The sequence below is a fragment of the Oncorhynchus masou genome, chromosome 8 (assembly GCF_036934945.1).
Source record: "Oncorhynchus masou masou isolate Uvic2021 chromosome 8, UVic_Omas_1.1, whole genome shotgun sequence".
In the NCBI taxonomy this organism is placed as follows: Eukaryota; Metazoa; Chordata; class Actinopteri; order Salmoniformes; family Salmonidae; genus Oncorhynchus; species Oncorhynchus masou.
Window position 1 is genome coordinate 17,398,028 of NC_088219.1, and position 18,762 is coordinate 17,416,789.

The following is an 18,762-nucleotide window of genomic DNA, read 5'->3' on the forward strand; positions in this document are numbered from 1 at the left end:
AGGCACTGTATATGGGGCGTTGGTGACAAAACGGATGGCACTATGATAGCAAATTGGATGCAGTCTGAGTAGAGTGTTGGAGGATATTTTGTAAATGACATGGCCTAGGTCAAGGATCAGTAGGATAGTAAATTTTACAAGGGTATGTTTGGCAGCATGAGTGAAGGAGGCTTTGTTGCGAAATAGAAAGCCGATTCTGTTGGTAAAATTATAATTAAATGACTGAACTAATCATTTTAAATGGAACTGTAACTAAGTAAAATGTATACTCTGTTATTGTATCTGATTAGCAATACGAGTTCATAAGAAGGGATTGTGTGACACGGACAAGGAGTAATTCAAGTTAATAAACACCATTCCAACTAGGAAGAAACAAATGGGTTGGGGACTGTGTAAACACATAAGGTCGTTAACCTAGTGTTGAACTTACAGAAACATAGCTCTGGGGTTTTTCGATAAGACAGTGAGTGCATTCCTAGGTTCTGTTAATTTGAACTGTCAGCTCAGTGGTGTTCGATAATGTTGAGGGGTCAAAAGTTACCTGGGAGTGTGTTTGTAAGTCAGAATGAACTTTTCACCTCACTTTGTCCCGGTCGAGAGGAGGGGATTCTGTTAAAGCAATGAAATGACGTCATGATCTGTATATAAACTGTTGCTCGTGGTTAAGTGTCAGCACGCTCCGAGAATAAATTCTGTTACCTATTATTGAAAGATTGCTCTGCATCTATTTTATGCAAACAAGAATATTATAAATTCTCATAATATAGATTAAGGGTTTTCAATTGATGAAAGTACATTGGCATAATTAAATTACAGTAACAGATTCTAGATTTAATTTTGGATTGGAGATGCTTAATGTGAATCTGGAAAGGGATTTTACAGTCTTACCAGACACCTAGGTATTTGTAGTTGTCCACATATTCTAAGTCACAACCATCCAGAGTAGTGACGCAGGACGGGCGGGCAGGTGCGGGCAGCGATCGGTTGAAGAGCATGCATTTAGTTTTACTTACATTTAAGAGCAGTTGGAGGCCACGGAAGGAGTGTTGTATGGCATTGAAGCTCATCTGGATGTTTGTTAACACAGTGTCCAAAGAAGGGCCAGAAGTATACAGAATGGTGTTGTCTGTGTAGAGGTGGATCAGAGAATCACCAGCAGCAAGAGTGACATCATTAATGTATACAGAGAAAAGAGTCAGCCCGAGAATTGAACCCTGTGGCACCCCCATAGAAACTGCCAGAGGTGCAGAGAACAGGCCCACCGATTTGACACACTAAACTCTATCTGAGAAGTAGTTGGTGAACCAGGCAGGGCAGTCATTTGAGAAACCAAGGCTGTTGAGTCTGCCGATAAGAATACGGTGATTGACAGAGTTGAAAGCCTTGGCCAGGTCGATGAAGACGGCTGCACAGTATTGTCTTTTATTTATGGCAGTTATGATATTGTTTAGGACCTTGAGCTTGGCTGCGATGAACCAATGACCAGCTAGGAAACCAGATTGCAAAGCGGAGAAGGTACGGTGAGATTCAAAATGGTTGGTGATCTGTTTGTTAACTTGGATTTAGAAGACTTTAGAAAGGCATGGTAGGATAGATATAGGTCTAGAGTGTCTCCCCCTTTGAAGAGGGGGATGACCGCAGCAGCTTTCCAATCTTTAGGGATCTCAGACGATATGAAAGAAAGAGGGGTTGCAACAATTGCGGCAGATAATTTTAGAAAGATGGTCCAGATTGTCTAGCCCAGCTGATTTGATAGGGGTCCAGATTTTGCAGCTCTTTCAGAACATAAGCTATCTGAATTTGGGTGAAGGAGAAATGGGGGAGGCTTGGGCAAGTTGCTGTGGGGGGGTGCAGAGCTGTTGACCAGGGTAGGGGTAGCCAGCTGGAAAGCATGCCCAGCCATAGAAAAATGCTTATTGAAATTCTCGATTATCATAGATTTATTGGTGGTGACAGTGTTTCCTAGCCTCTGTACAGTGGGCAGCTGGGAGGAGGTGCTCTTATTCTCCATGGATTTTTTGGAGTTTGTGCAACAGGATGCAAATTTCTGTTTGAAAAAGCTAGCCTTTGCTTTCCTAACTGCCTGTGTATATTGGTTCCTAACTTCCCTGAAAAGCTGCATATCGGAGGCTATTCGATGCTAATGCAGTACGGCACAGGATGTTTTTGTGCTGGTCAAGGGCAGTTAGGTCTGGAGTGAACCAAGTGCAGTATCTGTTCTTAGTTCTACATTTTTTGAATGGGGAATGCTTATTTAAGATGGTGAGGAAAGCACTTAAAGAATAACCAGGCAACCTTGAGGCAGTGATCGCTGAGATCCTGGTTGAAGACAGCAGAGCTGTATTTAGAGGGCAGGTTGGTCAGGATGATATCTATGAGCGTGTCCGTGTTTACGGATTTAGGGTTGTGCCTGGTAGGTTCCTTGATAATATGTGTGAGATTGAGGGCATCTAGCTTAGATTGTAGGACGACCGGGGTGTTAAGCATATCCCAGTTTAGATCACCTAACAGTACAAACTCTGAAGATAAATCGGACGCAATTAATTCACATATGATGTCCAGAGCACAGCTGGGGGCTGAGGGGAGTCTATAACAGGCGGCAACAGTGAGAGACTTATTTCTGGAGAGGTGGATTATTAAAAGTAGAAGCTCAAACTGTTTGGGCACAGACCTGGGTAGCAAGACAGAACTCTGCAGGCTGTCTCTGCAGTAGATTGCAACTCCACCCCCTTTGGCAGTTCTATCTTGGCGGAAAATGTTGTAGTTGGGGATGGAAATTTCCAGTGGCCTCCCTAAGCCAGGATTCAGACATGGCTAGGACGTCCGGGTTGGCGGAGTGTGCTAAAGCAGTGAATTGAAAACACTTAGGGAGGAGGCTTCGGATGTTAACATGCATGACACCAAGGCTTCTACAGTTACAGAAGTCAACAAAAGATAGCGCCTGGGTAATAGGAGGGGAACTGGGGGCTACAGGGCCTGGGTTAACCTCTACAACACCAGTGGAACAGAGGATAAGGGTACAGCTAAAGGCTATAAGAACTGGTCGTCTAGTGCGTTGTGTCAACAACAAAAAATCAATGTGGCTTGGTTGGGTTTCGGAGGACGCACGGCTCTCGACCTTCGCCTCCCCAAAGTCCATACAGGAGTTGCAGAGATAAGACAAGACAAACTACCAATTGGATACAAAAAAAATAACTATGGTCCACCACCCAAAGGACATTGGAGTGAACATTCACACAACTGTGAACATTCAGCCAACTTCACACAACTGTTCGAAGCATTGGAGTGAACATGGGCCAGGATCCCTGTGGAACGCTTTTGACACAAGACTTGACACCATCAGAAATCACACAGTGTCCTATCTGACAGATAGTCAAACCACATGCAAGAAAGCCTGATCCAGGCCTATTTCCATCAGCATTTGAATGAGAATAATGATCAACTGTGTCGAAGGCCTTGGAAAGGTCTACAAAAAAGGCAGCACAATGGTTTTGATTATTTAAGCAATTTAACACTAGAACAAGCGTTGCAGCTGAAATAGTGCTATGTCCAGGTCTAAAACCAAACTGGTGTTCATTTAACCTCAGCAAATAAATAAACATCCCTTTTCAGGACCCTGTCTTTCAAAGATATTTTGTAAAAATCCAAATAACTTCACAGATCTTCATTATAAAAGGGTTTAAACACTTTCCCATGCTTGTTCAATGAACCATAAACAATTAATGAACATGCACCTGTGGAACGGTCATTAAGACACTAACAGCTTACAGACGGTAGGCAATTAAGGTCACAGTTATGAAAACTTAGAAAAGGCCTCTTTGGTGTCCTACAGACTCTGAAACACACCAAAAGAAAGATGCCCAGGGTCCCTGCTCATCTGCGTAAACGTGCCTTAGGCATGCTGCAAGGAGGCATGAGGACTGCAATGTGGCCAGGGCAATAAATTGTAATGTCCGTACTGTGAGACGCCTAAGACAGCGCTACAGGGAGACAGGACGGATAGCTGGTCATCCTCGCAGTGGCAGACCACGTGTAACAACACCTGCACAGGATCAGATCATCCGAACATCACACCTGTGGGACAGGTACAGGATGGCAACAACAACTGCCCAAGTTATTGCAGGAACGAACAGTCAGTGCTCAGACTGTCCGCAATAAGCTGAGAGAGGCTGTACTGAGGGATTGTAGGCTTGTTGTAAGGCAGGTCCTCACCAGACATCACGCCAACGTCGTCGCCTATGGGCACAAACCCACCATCTCTGGACCAGACAGGACTGGTAAAAAGTGCTCTTCACTGACAAGTCGCGGTTTTGTGTCACCAGGAGTGATTGTCAGATTTGCGTTTATCGTCAAAGGAATGAGCGTTACAACGAGGCCTGTACTCTGGAGTGGGATCAATTGAGGTGGACGGTCCGTTCTGAGGCGGTGGGTCACAGCATCAATCAACGGACTGAGCTTGTCATCATTGCAGGCAATCTCAAAGTTGTGCGTTACAGGGAAGATATCCTCCTCCCTCATGTGGTACCCCTCCTGCAGGCTCTTCCTGACATGACCCTCCAGCATTACAATGCCACCAGCCGTACTGATCGTTCTGTGCGTGATTTCCTGCAAGACAGGAATGTCAGTGTCCTGCCATGACCAGCGAAGAGCCCGGATCTCAATGAACACATCTAGGACCTGTTGGATCGGAGGGTGAGGGCGAATCACCCCCCCCTTTGTTCAGGGACACATTATTCCATGTTCGTCACATGTTTTGTGGAACTTGTTCAGTTTGTGCCTCAGTTGTTGAATCTAAGGTTTATGCATATATTTAAACAGGTTAAGTTTGCTGAAAATAAACAGTTGACAGTGAGAGGATGTTTCTTTTTTTGCTGAGTTTAGAATAGAATGAGAAGTTTAAGAAAGTTCTTAGCTGTGAGTTGGCCAGGGATTTTAAAACTTGAGGCAAGATAACTACCATCCAATTTATCTAAGTCGGAAAGATCTCCTTTGTGTAGAGGGAGGACATGCTGCTTTCCAGGTCTTAAGGAGAACACCAGAAACCATTGTGAAGTTAGGAATATAGGTCAATGATTCTGCAATATGTGGGACAGAGATGCACTTAGTACATCAGATATAAAATGTTAGAAATTAAATGGTTGAAATTAAAATGTGTATCTGGGAGCGCATCATTCTCTAGTCTGTTTCGAGGTGGATAAAGGACTCCTACTGGAATTAGAGGAATTTCCAGAAACTTATTTCAAATAGATGGCCAGTTGAGGCAATGAAATAAAGACAGTTCAGCAACATGTCATTGTAAAAGCAACAATGTCTACTCAGTCGCCATGGACTGGCCACATGGTACCATACCTCTCAAGCGCTCTGAAACAGCAATCACTACAAATGCAAAACACATCTTTATAGGTATAGATGAGAAGCATAATTTTATAAAACATGACTTCACAACATCAAACACATTTAATGTTAACAGGCTTGGGAATTCTAGACAAAGGACTTAAGATACATTCAACTTTATACAATGGCATCAAACTACTACAAACAATTATTTCAGTATAATTTGTGATTTAAAATACATGTAGTAAGTAAACAAAATGGGTATAAAGAGCTGTGGCATTTTTTAAAAAGGATATACTGTGTAACTTAATGCCTGGAGTCTTACATTGCATAAACAGTATGACAAGACTACTTAATATTGTATTGAGCAGCATTAAGTTGAACACATCAGTACGTAAGAGATTAATATCAGTATACATATCAATATTACTGTCTTGAACATGACATTGGTTATTTACTGTCTCTTCCTCATTTTTTGTGCATAAAGGTGTGTGGGTGCGTAGGAGCATGTGTGGGTGCGTAGCAGCGTGTGTGGGTGCGTAGGAGCGTGTGTGGGTTAATCACCTGTGTAACTTCTATGTCATGGTTTGTGTGCCCCCAGGTAATGCTTGCAAAGGCTACTACTTGTTCCTTGTTTTATTGGGAAAAGGATCACAAGCAGTGAGTCCTTTGGAGTATTCCATCAGTTTGTGCAGGGGACAGAAATGCATCGTTTCCCCCTCTCTGCCTTTACACCTAAGAGAGAGTACATTAAGATTTGCAATGATTCTTCACCAGTCTTTCAGTGTTAGCAATGTGGATTGTGTGTGTGTGTGTGTGTGTGTACTCACTTTGTCCAGAGTGCCAGGCCACACAGAGACAGGACCACCATGGAGATGACCACGATGACCAGCGCACAGACAACCACAGCATCTGACACAAAACCAGGAGGTTGCTCTATATCAAGGGAAAAAGAGATGGGTTCAAATATCCATTCTTACAGGGGGGAGGGGTCCAAACGTGGAAGAAAGTGCATTGATCTAGTAATTAGTATGAGTTTTGTTATGTAAAAGTGAGGAATTTGCATGGAAGAGGAACAGGCAACTCTATAAATTGCATTTAAGGATATAATTTCTGTATGGAGAAATGTTTTACCACAATGTTACCTGGGTGACAGATCCAACGACTCCAATCACTCCAGAAGCCTCTGTCAGCACAGTAGTGGTGCACCCTGGACCTGACCCGGAAGCAGTGGGCTCCATCCATTGAGAGGAAAGTGAGGGTCATCTCCCTGGTTACATTCCTCTGCTTCTGGTGACAGGAACAGTATCAGATTTGAGGAACACTTCAGAAAGTTTGTTCTCTAACCTATAATAGAATTTGCTTCTACAAAGCGTCATCTAAGTACCTATCAATTATTCAATAATGTTATGCGTCAAAACATTAAAAGGTGTGAAAAGATATTGCTATATGAACTATATGAAGTTAATCCAGACATGTCATAAACACAGGGCGCGGTAAGGGCATACCAACAACTGCTGCCCGCCTGCGCCCTCACTGGTTTCCACCTCATACTCCAGGCAGTGGCTGGGGATACTTTCATGGGGTAAGTCCCAGCGCACCTGGAGCCTCCTGTCTAGACCAGCCTCCAGATGCAGTGCATCTATGGCTGCAGGCTTCACTGCAGAGTACACACAAAGGAGTCATGTTTTCACAAAGAAAATATGTCATCACCAGTATCGTTCACTGAGAAAAAACAGTTAGTAGGAAAAACAATTACTCAAGCCTCTTGGAACGCAACACCCTGCGACACTCAACTCCCCGTGGAGTGAAAGAGGTATGTGATTGTAGGTGCGGGTAAGGATGGCAGGGAATATGACTGTTTCCTGGGAATTTATTTCCTTAACATGGTAATTGTGGGGAAAAGGGGCTGGATGGAACCAAAGAAATTAGAAGTTAAGAGTCCCCTCTCCTACCTATTTTAACACCACCTGGCACGCTATCCAAAATACACAGGGTGCATAGACAGAGTACATACTAAGGGTATATGTATGCCCACAGGCCTCTTACCTAAGCACTCCCAAAGGTGCCTTCCCCCCTGGGAACAAATTAAACAAAATAATACAAACTTAAAGTGAACAGTTTCAATAACGAAAGACACTGAGTCCTATTGGCACACACATACCTCAGAAGTAGCAGCTACAAAATACTTTAAACAAGACTGTGAGCAACAACCAACACAGGACATCCAAGAAACACTCTTCCTTAATGGAACACTGGCTTTTCAAGCTATGAAGGAGTCGGTAATTGCCGACAGCTGTATGCCCTAACAAGAGTGCGGGACCAGAGCTCCAATCTGCAATGGGGCCAACCAATCAGCTGTTTGGAAATATCCAGGAAGCAATTTCCTGAAATATACATATACACAAACAAAACCAAAAACACAGAAACTGGGGAACGTTACACACTCACTGCAAAATCTGCAAACTCCCAGTTTGCAACAATAAAAAGCAACGCGAATTCCCAGTTAATAAAGTAGATGATATCTGTTTGGATATGTTAACACTGATCAAAAGACGTTATGGAAAGGAATTGTATGGCTGGTTGAACAATGTTTATGGAAAATAGCAAATATCCAAACAATAGCAGTATTGCATTGAAAAGGTGAGGCATATCATGGCCTGATGTGAGTGTTACCGTGGTTCTGAACTTGCAGGGAGAAGAACGCCGACCTCAAAGCCACCTTGGGGGAGGAGCTATTCACACATATGTTGAAAGCACTGAATTCTGGGAGTGATTCCCTGGTGAATGTGCAGCCAGTCCTGACCCCATTGGAGTGGATGTACTGAGGGCACTCCTCAGCCTGCTCCATCTCCCGATGCCTGGAGAAGCACACAGACACCCACAGAATGCAATTTAGGGCAGCATTCACAGTGATTATATTCATCCAGTGGAACCAGTCTACACAGGTACAGACATTTAGGTCGTTTATATGGCAGGAGATATGTTATGATGTACATAATGTCATGATAGGGTGACATACCAAAAGTACAGACTGTGCTTGGAGTGGGCTGGCTCCTCTAATCCCACCTCCCAGGTGCACTCCATGACCTCCTTCTGGTAGAACACGCAGCCAAATCCCTGGACCCTGGAGTCAACTGGACCTGGTAGTAATTCAAAAGAGATGAAGGGATTCATAGATTATCATGATGGCGCCTGTAGAGAATTCCATCCATACAGCACTCCCCTATCATTGATAATTTCCTATATATATAGGATAATGAGATGAAAGAAGTCTCTCCCTCTTTCTGTCAGGTTATCGGTGTCATTTCATCCGAACCAAACAACTCCATATCTACAAAAGAATATTGTCCTACTGACCTCACCTGTGTTATTGGGTGGCAGGACCATCTTTGTGAAGGGGCTCTTTAGCTCAGTGCCATTAGTGCAGGCTCCCCTCAGTATGGTTGAGATCCGTACCCTGACCTCCTTCTCCAGGTCAAACTGAGCACGGTACCATGTCCGTACAGTCCTGATCACCTATTCATACACAGACAATATTACATTCATGTTATTCATACCTCAGGAACTTGGTCACCACTCTGGTGTAATAGCTATAGACACAGATCATATTGAAAATATTGGCGAAATCTGAAAATGTAGTCATGATTCTCTCATGAACACAACAGTATAATTTAATGGAATCTAAATGTGGTTGTCTAAGTAACCACAAATCTAGAGCCAAAGGATAACATTGTAGGGAAATATTCCACCATGTGCATCATCACAGACACACTTTGATCCACTCCTCTTCCCTGGCTCCATGTCCTGGCAAACATTACTCCCCCCACATATCCGGAAACGCTAAACTACCCACAGAATGATTGGAAAGGTCCAAAACGCCCCACAACTGCTGCTCCGTAAGACCTCCTCAACCCACCAAAGATATGCCTCCCATTAAGTAAGCCAATCTGGGAAGCCCCACCCAATGACGACTTCAACACATATCTGACCTGGACACAATAATGGGGGTTAATGGACCTGACAGATAAGCACCTCATCACTATCCTCACACAACATCAGTCTGGTTTCACCCACCCCAGGAAGGAGTAGTCCACCTTCAATATTTTCAGGACTGGCCCATGCGTCGCCAACCTCCACGACGGAACATTAAATAAAGCCCCCAATGTGCCTGTGGGGTGGAGAAAACCATGCGCCACATTCTTGAAGTCTGTCCAATCTACAAACTCAGCGGAGGCCTACTCACCCTCAACACAGCAGGACCGGAAGCAATTGCTTGGCTAAGGGACTCTGCCTTCTCTAAATAAAATACAGTGCCTTGCAAAGGTATTCATCCCCCTTTTTCCTATTTTGTTGCATCACAACCTGTAATTTGAATGGATTTTTATTTGGATTTCATGTAATGGACTTACACAAAACAGTCCAAATTGGTGAAGTGAAATAAAATTAAAAATTAAAAAATAATAATAATAATAAGAAAAAATATATATTTTTAAGAAAAAAAATATGTATTCACCCAATTTGCTATGAAGCCCCTAAATAAGATCTGGTGCAACCAATTACCTTCAGAAGTCACATAATTAGTTGAATAAAGTCCACCTGTGTGCAATCTAAGTTTCACATGATCTGTCAGATCTCAGTATATATACACCTGTTCTGAAAAGCCCCAGAGTCTGCAACACCACTAAGCAAGGGGCACCACCAGGCAAGTGGCACCCCCAGGCAAGTGGCACCACCAGGCAAGTGGCACCACCAAGTGGCACCACCAGGCAAGTGGCACCACCAGGCAAGTGGCACCACCAGCAAAGTGGCACCACCAGGAAAGTGGCACCACCAGGAAAGTGGCACCACCAGGAAAGTGGCACCACCAGGAAAGTGGCACCACCAGGAAAGTGGCACCATGAAGACCAAGGAGCTCTCCAAACAGGTCAGGGACAAAGTTGTGGAGAAGTACAGATCAGGGTTGGGCTATAAAAAATATCAGAAACTTTGAACATCCCACGGAGTCATATTAAAACCATTATTATAAATTGGAAAGATTATGGCACCACAACAAACCTGCCAAGAGAGGGCCACCCACCTAAACTCACGGACAAAAAAATTATCCTGAAGGAGCTGTAAAGCTCCACAGTGGAGATTGGAGTATCTGTCCATAGGAGCGCTTTAAGCCGTACACTCCACAGAGCTGGTGTTCGCCAAAAGGCATGTGGGAGTCTCCCCAAACATATGGAAGAAGGTACTCTGGTCAGGTGAGACTAAAATTCAGCTTTTTGGCCATCAAGGAATAAGCTATGTCGAGCGCAAAACCCAACACCTCTCATCACTCCGAGAACACCATCCCCACAGTGAAGCATGGTGGTGGCAGCATCATGCTGTGGGGATGTTTTTCCATTGGCAGGGACTGGGAAACTTGTCAGAATTGAAGGAATGATGGATGGCGCTAAATACAGAGAAATTCTTGGGGGAAACCCGTTCCAGTCTTCCAGAGATTTGAGACTGGGCTTGAGGTTCACCTTCCAGCAGGACAATGACCCTAAGCATACTGCTAAAGCAACGCTCGAGTGGTTTAAGGGGAAACCACTCTGGGAAACCACCATTTACCATTTCTGTCTTATTTCTTGTTTGTTACACAATAAAACATATATTGCATCTTCAAGGTGGTAGGCATGTTGGATTATTACAATATTACAACCCCCCCACCCACCCCCCAATTTTTTTTATTTTAAATTCCAGGTTGTAAGGCAACAAAATAGGAAAAATGCCAAAGTGGGTGAATACTTTCGCAAGTCACTGTATATGGGGAAATATTAACATTACTGGTATTGGCAGGCTGTTTATGGATGGTGTACCACATTGTTTTCTGTTATTCTGTGTATAAGAACATAGTGTCCTTGGCCAGGGCCTCAGTGGCCTTAGGACACACAGTCCTGACAGACAGGCAACACGGTACAAGTGTTTCTAGAATAACCCTCCAGTGTGTCAGGTACACATTTGGCAATGTCTAGTTATGTGTCCAGTAACTTACAGTCCATCTGTTCTGGTATGTGTTGAAGTATTCCAGGTGGTATCTCATTGAGCAGTCAGTCACGTTGGTCAGGCTGACAGGAGATGTCCAGTGGATGTCGAGCTGCCCAAGGTGGCCAAGGTCATCAACCCCAACGTTCTCAGGAGGATCCACTGAAAGTCAATGAGATACACAGTATTTCCAGGTCAAAGGTTGATAGAGCAAAGGCACCAAGCTTGCGGTAAGCATTAATTGGTACATACATTTCTTGACATTTAAATTATTTTTTCTTTATTTTTACTATTTTCTACATTGCAGAATAATAATGAAGACATCAAAATTATGTAATAACAATTATGTAATCATGTATAATATTTAAAAAAGTGTTAAACAAATCCAAATAGATTTTAGAATCTGTAAAGTAGCCACCCTTTGCCTTGATGACTGCTTTGCACATTCTTGGCATTCTCTCAACCATATTCACTTGGAATGCTTTTACAATGGTCTGGAAGGAGTACCCACATATGCTGTTCACCCCGCTACCATCCAGAAGGTGAGGTCAGTATAGGTACATCAAAGCTGGGACCGAGGGACTGAAAAACAGCTTCTATCGCAAGGCTATCAGACTGTTAAACAGCCATCACTAACACAGAGAGGCTGCTGCCTACATACAGACTCAAATCATTGGCCACTTAGGTGTCCCGCTAGCGAGATAATTCCCCACAACATCCGGTGAAATTAGAGAGCGCCAAATTCAAATGACAAAATTGTAATATTAAACATTCATGAACAATTTAAAAGCTTAACTTCTTGTTAATCCAACTGCGTTGTCAGACTTCAAAAAGGCTTTACGGCAAAAGCATACCATACGATTATATGAGGACAGCGCCCTACCAAAATATATTTTTTTCAACCAGCACAGGCTTCACAAAATCACAAATAGCGATTAAAGAAATCACTTACCGTTGAAGATCTTCCTCTGTTTGCAATCCCAAGGGTCCCAGCTACAACATGAATAGTTGTTTTGTTCATTAAAATCCTTCTTTATATCCAAAAAAAGTCAGTTTAGTTGGCGCCATTGATTTCAGTAATCCACTCCTTCAACATACACACAAAGAAATCCAAAAAGCTACCGGTAAACTTCTTCCAAACAAGTCAAACAATGTTTCTACACAATCCTCAGGGACCCTAATATGTAAATAAATAATAATATTTCATAAGGAAAGAACGGTATTCAATAGGAAAGGAAAATAACGAAGAGCGTGCCCTCATTCACGCGTGCCAAAAGACTACTTTTCCCTTTGGAAAGACTACTATTACTTGTTCGTTTTTCAAGAAACAAACCTGAAACCCGGTATAAAGACTTGACATCTAGTGGAAGCTATAAGTACTGCAATCTGGGAGGGATTTTCATATATAGACCCATAGACTTGCATTGGAAAGGCTTGTGACCTCCCCAAAACAATTTCCAGATGGATTTGCCATATCAATTCTGTTATACTCACAGACATTATTTTAACAGTTTTAGAAAACACTTTGAAGTTTCTATCAAATACTACCAATTATATGCATATCCTAGCTTCTGGGCCTGAATAACAGGCAGTTTACTTTGGGCACGTTAGTCAGGCAGAAATTCAGGACACAAGTTAATAAATGGATCACTAGTCACTTTAAATAATGCCACTTTAATAATGTTTACATCTTATACCATCTATTGCATCTTGCCTATGCCTCTTGGTCATCGCTCATCCATATATTTATATGTACATATTATTATTCCATCTCTTTAGATTTGTATGTATTAGGTAGTTGTTGTGGAATTGTTAGATTACTTGAAAGATATTGATGCACTGAACTAGAAGCACAAGCATTTCGTTACACTCGCATTAACATCTGCTAATCATGTGTAAAATTTGATTTGATTTGCTGAGCACTTGTTGGCTGGTTTCCTTCACTCTGCGGTCCAACTCATTCCAAACCATCTTAATTGGGTTGAGGTTGGGTGATTGTGGAGGCCAGGTCATCTGATACAGCACTCAATCAATCTCCTTCTTGGTAAAATAGCCCTTACACAGCCTGGAGGTGTGTTGGGTCATTGTCATGTTGAAAAACAAATTATAGTCCCACTGGGGCGGCAGGGTAGCCTAGTGGTTAGAGTGTTGGACTAGTAACCGAAAGGTTGCAAGTTCAAATCCCCAAGCTGACAAGGTACAAATCTGTCGTTCTACCCCTGAACAGGCAGTTAACCCACTGTTCTTAGGCTGTCATTGAAAATAAGAATTTGTTCTTAACTGACTTGCCTAGTTAAATAAAGGTAAAAATTTTAAAAATTAAAAATGGCAAACCAGATGGGATGGCAAAGTGCTACAGAATGCTGTGGTAGCCATGCTGGTTAAGTGTGCCATGAATTCTAAATAATTCACTGACAGAGTCACCAGCAAAGCAACCCCACACCATCACACCTCCTCCTCCATGCTTCACAGTGGGAACCACACATGTGGAGATCATCCGTTCACCTCCTCTGCATCTCACAAAGACATTGCGGTTGGAACTAAAAGTCTCACATTTGGACTCATCAAACCAAAGGACAGATTTCCACCGGTCTAATGTCCATTGCTCGTGTTTCTTGGCCCAAAATTGGAATTTCGACCATGAAGGCATGATTCACACAGTCTCCTCTGAAAAGTTGATGTTGAGATGTGTCTGTTAATTGAATTTATTTTATTTGGGCTGCAATCTGAGGTGCAGTTAACTCTAAAGAATGTATCCTCTGCAGCAGAGGTAACTCTGGGTCTTCCTTACCTGCTGTGGTCCTCATGAGAGCCAGTTTCATCATAGCGCTTGATGATTTTTGTGACTGCACCTTCATGTCTTAAAGTAATGATGTACTGTCACTAGCCTGCTATTCGGTATAGTGGCTGTGTGGTCCCAAATTTGGGATTACGGAGCTTTTTTCCAAGTTTAAAATGATAAACAATCAACATTGGCCATAGTGTCCATGAAGCTTTGATTTGTGCCGCGGTCATAACAACTCGGAACTGCGACAACTTGACTTCAGTGAGTTCAAGACGCACCTCTCCGCGGCATCGCCGGACAGAGCTGGGGCTCTGCGCCTATTGTGGCCAAGAGGGACACCAGTTTCATTGGTGCCCGGTGTGTCCTAACCTGGGGTGCACGAGAGCAGAGGGGTGGCCCGTGACCTTCTGTCTCCCAGTGTAGGCATGAGTATTCCATCATCACCTTCCACCAAATCCTTTCTGATGTCAATTTCACTGGCTGGCTATCCCCCATGGATCTCCCTTTTCTGATGGATTTACCACTATTCTGGTTGTTGTTGACAGATTTATTGCCACAGGAGCCCACCTCTTGCCTTCAGAAAGCATTTATACCCCTTGACTTATTACACATTTTGTTGTGTACAGCCTAAACTCAATATTGATTAAAAAAAATCACCCATCTACGCACAAGTGAAAACATGTTTTTAGGAATGTTTGCAAATTTATTGAAAATAAAATGCATAAATATCTCATTTACATAGGTTTTCACACTCCTGAGTCAATACTTTGTAGAAGCACCTTTGGCAGCAATTACAGTGGTGAGTCTCCAAGAGCTTTCCACACCTGGACATTTGCCCATTATTCTTTTCAAGATTCTTCAAGCTCTGTCAAATTGATGTTTTGATACACCATCCAAAGTGTAATTAATAACTTCACCATGCTCAAAGGAATATTAAATGTCATTTTTTTTCTTCTTTTCTTTTTTTACCCATCTACCAATAGGTGCCCTTCTTTGCGAGCGGTTGGAAATCTTCCCTGGTCTTTGTGGTTGAAACTGTGTTTGAAATTCACTGCTCGACTGAGGGACCTTATAGATAATTGTATGTTTGGGGTAAAGAGATGAGGTAGTCATTCAAAAATCATGTTAAACACTATTATTGCACACATGTAACTTATTAAGCAAATGTTTACTCCTGAACTTATTTAGGCTTGCCATAACAAAGGGGTTGAATACTTTTTACTCAAGTTGTTTCAGCTTTTCATTTTTAATTCATTTGTAAACATTTTTAATAACATAATTCCAATTTGGCACTGTGGGGTATTGTGTGTAGACCAGTGGAGAAAAAACATCTAAATTGAATTCATTTTAAATTCAGGCTCTAACACAACAAAATGTGGAAAAAGTCAAGGGGGTGTGAAAACTTTCTGAAGATATTGCAGATAAGGGGAGGAGTTGATACTCAAAGTAAAGTACATGGGAGGGATCTGAAATAATCTATTAAATGTCTGTTAAAAAATAGTCTGCATGCAGGGATTCTGCCTCACATCCATGACCTTCACAACAATTTATTTGGGACCAGCTGTAACGGCTTTCTTTAGGTGAAAGAGAGTTGGACCAAAATGCGGCGTGGCTATTAAGATTCATGTTTTAATGAAACAAGGAAAACATGAATCAATACAAAAACAACAAACGTAACACAAAAACCGAAACAGCCTAAACTGGTGCAAAGTAACACAGAGACAGAAACAAGGACAATCACCCACCACACACAAAGAATATGGCTGCCTAAATATGGTTCCCAATCAGAGACAACGATAAACACTGCCTCTGATTGAGAACCACTTCAGACAGCCATAGACTTTGCTAGCAAACCCCACTAAGCCACAATCCCAATACCTATGAAAAACCCCAAGACAAAACACACCACATACCAAAACCCATGTCACACCCTGGCCTGACCAAATAAAGAAATAAAACACAAAATACTAAGACCAGGGCGTTACACCAGCTTTTGTTTTAGATCAATCTGATGTAGAATGGAAATCTGCCTGTGATTACAAGTTATTACAGTAAGACAATGATGAATGAATAGAAAAATACACCTGCAGAGACTAACCTGTCATTTCTTGTGGCTTGATGCACTGACTCCAGTCAGATATAAGCATTAACATGGCTGTCAGCCACCACCCTCTTCTACTCTTCAGCATTCTCTTAACTGGCCCCTGGAACATCATGAGAAATGAATTGTACAATTTAGTATTGATAAATCAATCACATATATCTTATCATGAATTATACTCTCAGCAAACACCAGTATAGTACAGTACAGTACAGTAAAGTATGGAATCTGAAGGGTATGGAATAACCCTGATAAACACAATATTATGTGGATGAAAACAAAAACATGCATTATTTAAAATAAATGTGTAATTGTCTTGATATAAACCTCAGTTACAGTGCATTCAGAAAGTATTCATAACCCTTGACTTATTCCACATTTTGTTGTGGGATTAAAATGGATTTCATTGTAATTTGTCAACCATCTACACAAAATACTCTAATGTCAAAGTGGAAGAAATCTCCTTTACTTTCTGAAGGCACTGTACCTTTTAAGTCTTTAATAATGTGAAGAAGATACATTGTAGACATGCACAAGTTATAATCTATTGTACTGAATGCCATTGAATTCTCTATAGAAATCAATATACATATACTGTTATTCATGTACAAAGTAAATGTTTTCAAGCATGTACAGTAGGGAATCAATTAAAGCATGTGTTTACAAAGGCAACCCACAACTTGCTTTATATCAACAATTTAGCAGAATATAAAAATGCTATAATTTGGATACAATACAGAGAGAACAGAGAAGATAAAAGTGCATAGCCACAGACAAGGAGTACTTACTGTGAATTGAGTGAGAGAGCTTCTGTGTAGATGTTTGACAGCCTGCACCAGCTAATCAGGGCTGTGCGAAGTGCCTGCTTTTGTATTCTCTGGTGAACTACAGCGCAGCAGAAGCAGCAGGGAAAGACTACAGTATGTCTCAGGGGTCATGTACTGTACTCTGTAAGTCTGGATTCTCTACCAAACAAGGAAGCTCATATTTAGTGTGAATCTGCAGTTTGATCAGATTCCTGATGAACAGATGTATAAATAGAATGCGAAAGCCCTGTCAGCCTGTCCACCCAGCCTGTGAGTGTGGTCATGGATGTGGTTCTGTGGAAGGGGAGTCAAATATGCTGTTGCTCTGACCTGGATGGGTGGGGGTTGCAGGCTGAAGGTCTCTCATACTAACGGATGTTTTGTTTCCCTTTTCCCTTTTCCCAGGAATCATATATATATATATATATATATATATATATATATATATATATATATATATATACACACACTTTAAGTGGCGATATCAAAAATATACAGTATACAGTTTGGACACATTTACTCATTCAAGGGTTTTTCTTTATTTGTACTATTTTCTACATTGTAGAATAATAGTGAAGACATCAAAACTACGAAATAACACATGGAATTATGTAGTATCCAAAAGAAGTGTTAAATAAAAAAATATAGAGATATATATTTGAGATTCTTCAAAGTAGCCACCATTTTCCTTGATGACAGCTTTGCACGCGCTTGGCATTCTCGCAACCAGCTTCATGAGGTATGAGGTCACCTGGAATGCATTTCAATTAACAGGTATGTCTTGTTAAAAGTTCATTTGTGGAATTTATTTGATTCTTAATGTGTTTGATCAATCAGTTGTGTTGTGACAAGGTAGGGGTGGTTTACAGAAGATAGCCCTAGTCCATATTATGGCAAGAACAGCTCAAATAAGCAAAAAGAAATGACAGTCCATCATTACTTTAAGACATGAAGGTCAGTCAATGCGGAACATTTCAAGAAAGTTTCTTCAAGTGCAGTCGCAAAAACCATCGAGTGCTATGATGAAACTGACTCTCATGAGGACCACCACAAGAAGGAAGACCCAGAGCTATCTCTGCTGCAGAGGATAAGTTCATTAGAGTTACCACCCTCAGCAATTGCAGCCCAAATAAATGCTTCACAGAGTTCAAGTAACAGACACATATTAACATCAACTGTTCATAGGAGACTGCATAAATCAAGCCTTCATGGTCAAATTGCTGCAGAGAAACCACTACTAAAGCACACCAATAATAGTAAGAGACTTGCTTGGGCCAAGAAACACGAGCAATGGACATTAGACTGGTGGAAATCTGTCCTTTGGTCTGTTGAGTCCAAATGTAAGATTTTTGGTTCCAATCCCTGTGTCTTTGTGAGATGCAGAGTAGGTGAATGGATGATCTCTGCATCTGTGGTTCCCACCGTGAAGCATGGAGGAGGTGTGATGGTGTGGGGTTGCTTTGCTGGTGACACTGTCAGTGATTTATTTAGAATTCAAGGCACACTTAACCAGCATGCTACCACAGCATTCTGCAGCGATACACCATCCCATCTGGTTTGCACTTAGTGGGACTATCATATGTTTTTCAACAGGACAATGACCCAACACACCTCCAGGCTGTGGAAGGGCTATTTTACCAAGAAGGAGATTGATTGAGTGCTGCATCAGATGACCTGGCCTCCACAATCACCCGACCTCAACCCAATTGAGATGGTTTGGG

General features: G+C 42.0%; 1 protein-coding gene and 1 long non-coding RNA gene across 3 annotated transcripts; one reads left to right on the forward strand and one right to left on the reverse strand.

The window, feature by feature from the left end:
* Positions 1-5,377: 5,377 nt before the first annotated feature.
* Positions 5,378-17,325, reverse strand: LOC135544255 (interleukin-13 receptor subunit alpha-2-like). 2 transcript variants are annotated; one of them, XM_064971724.1, is made up of 10 exons: positions 17,024-17,325; positions 16,233-16,338; positions 11,360-11,511; positions 8,700-8,853; positions 8,357-8,477; positions 8,011-8,195; positions 6,843-6,994; positions 6,480-6,621; positions 6,165-6,270; positions 5,378-6,069 (listed from the first exon to the last, which is right to left on the reverse strand). In XM_064971724.1, exons 2-10 carry the CDS (start codon positions 16,321-16,323, stop codon positions 5,955-5,957), a joined length of 1,218 nt encoding a protein of 405 aa, XP_064827796.1. In that variant the 5' UTR covers positions 16,324-16,338; positions 17,024-17,325; the 3' UTR covers positions 5,378-5,954. The 2 variants fall into 2 exon arrangements, with proteins under 2 accessions (XP_064827796.1, XP_064827795.1); XM_064971723.1 differs by having other exon boundaries at positions 6,480-6,624; positions 17,024-17,324.
* LOC135544256 (uncharacterized) lies at positions 11,511-15,590 on the forward strand. Its single transcript, XR_010456314.1, has 3 exons — positions 11,511-11,579; positions 14,877-14,933; positions 15,118-15,590. It is a non-coding gene; the product is annotated as an uncharacterized LOC135544256 (long non-coding RNA).
* Positions 17,326-18,762: the final 1,437 nt, after the last annotated feature.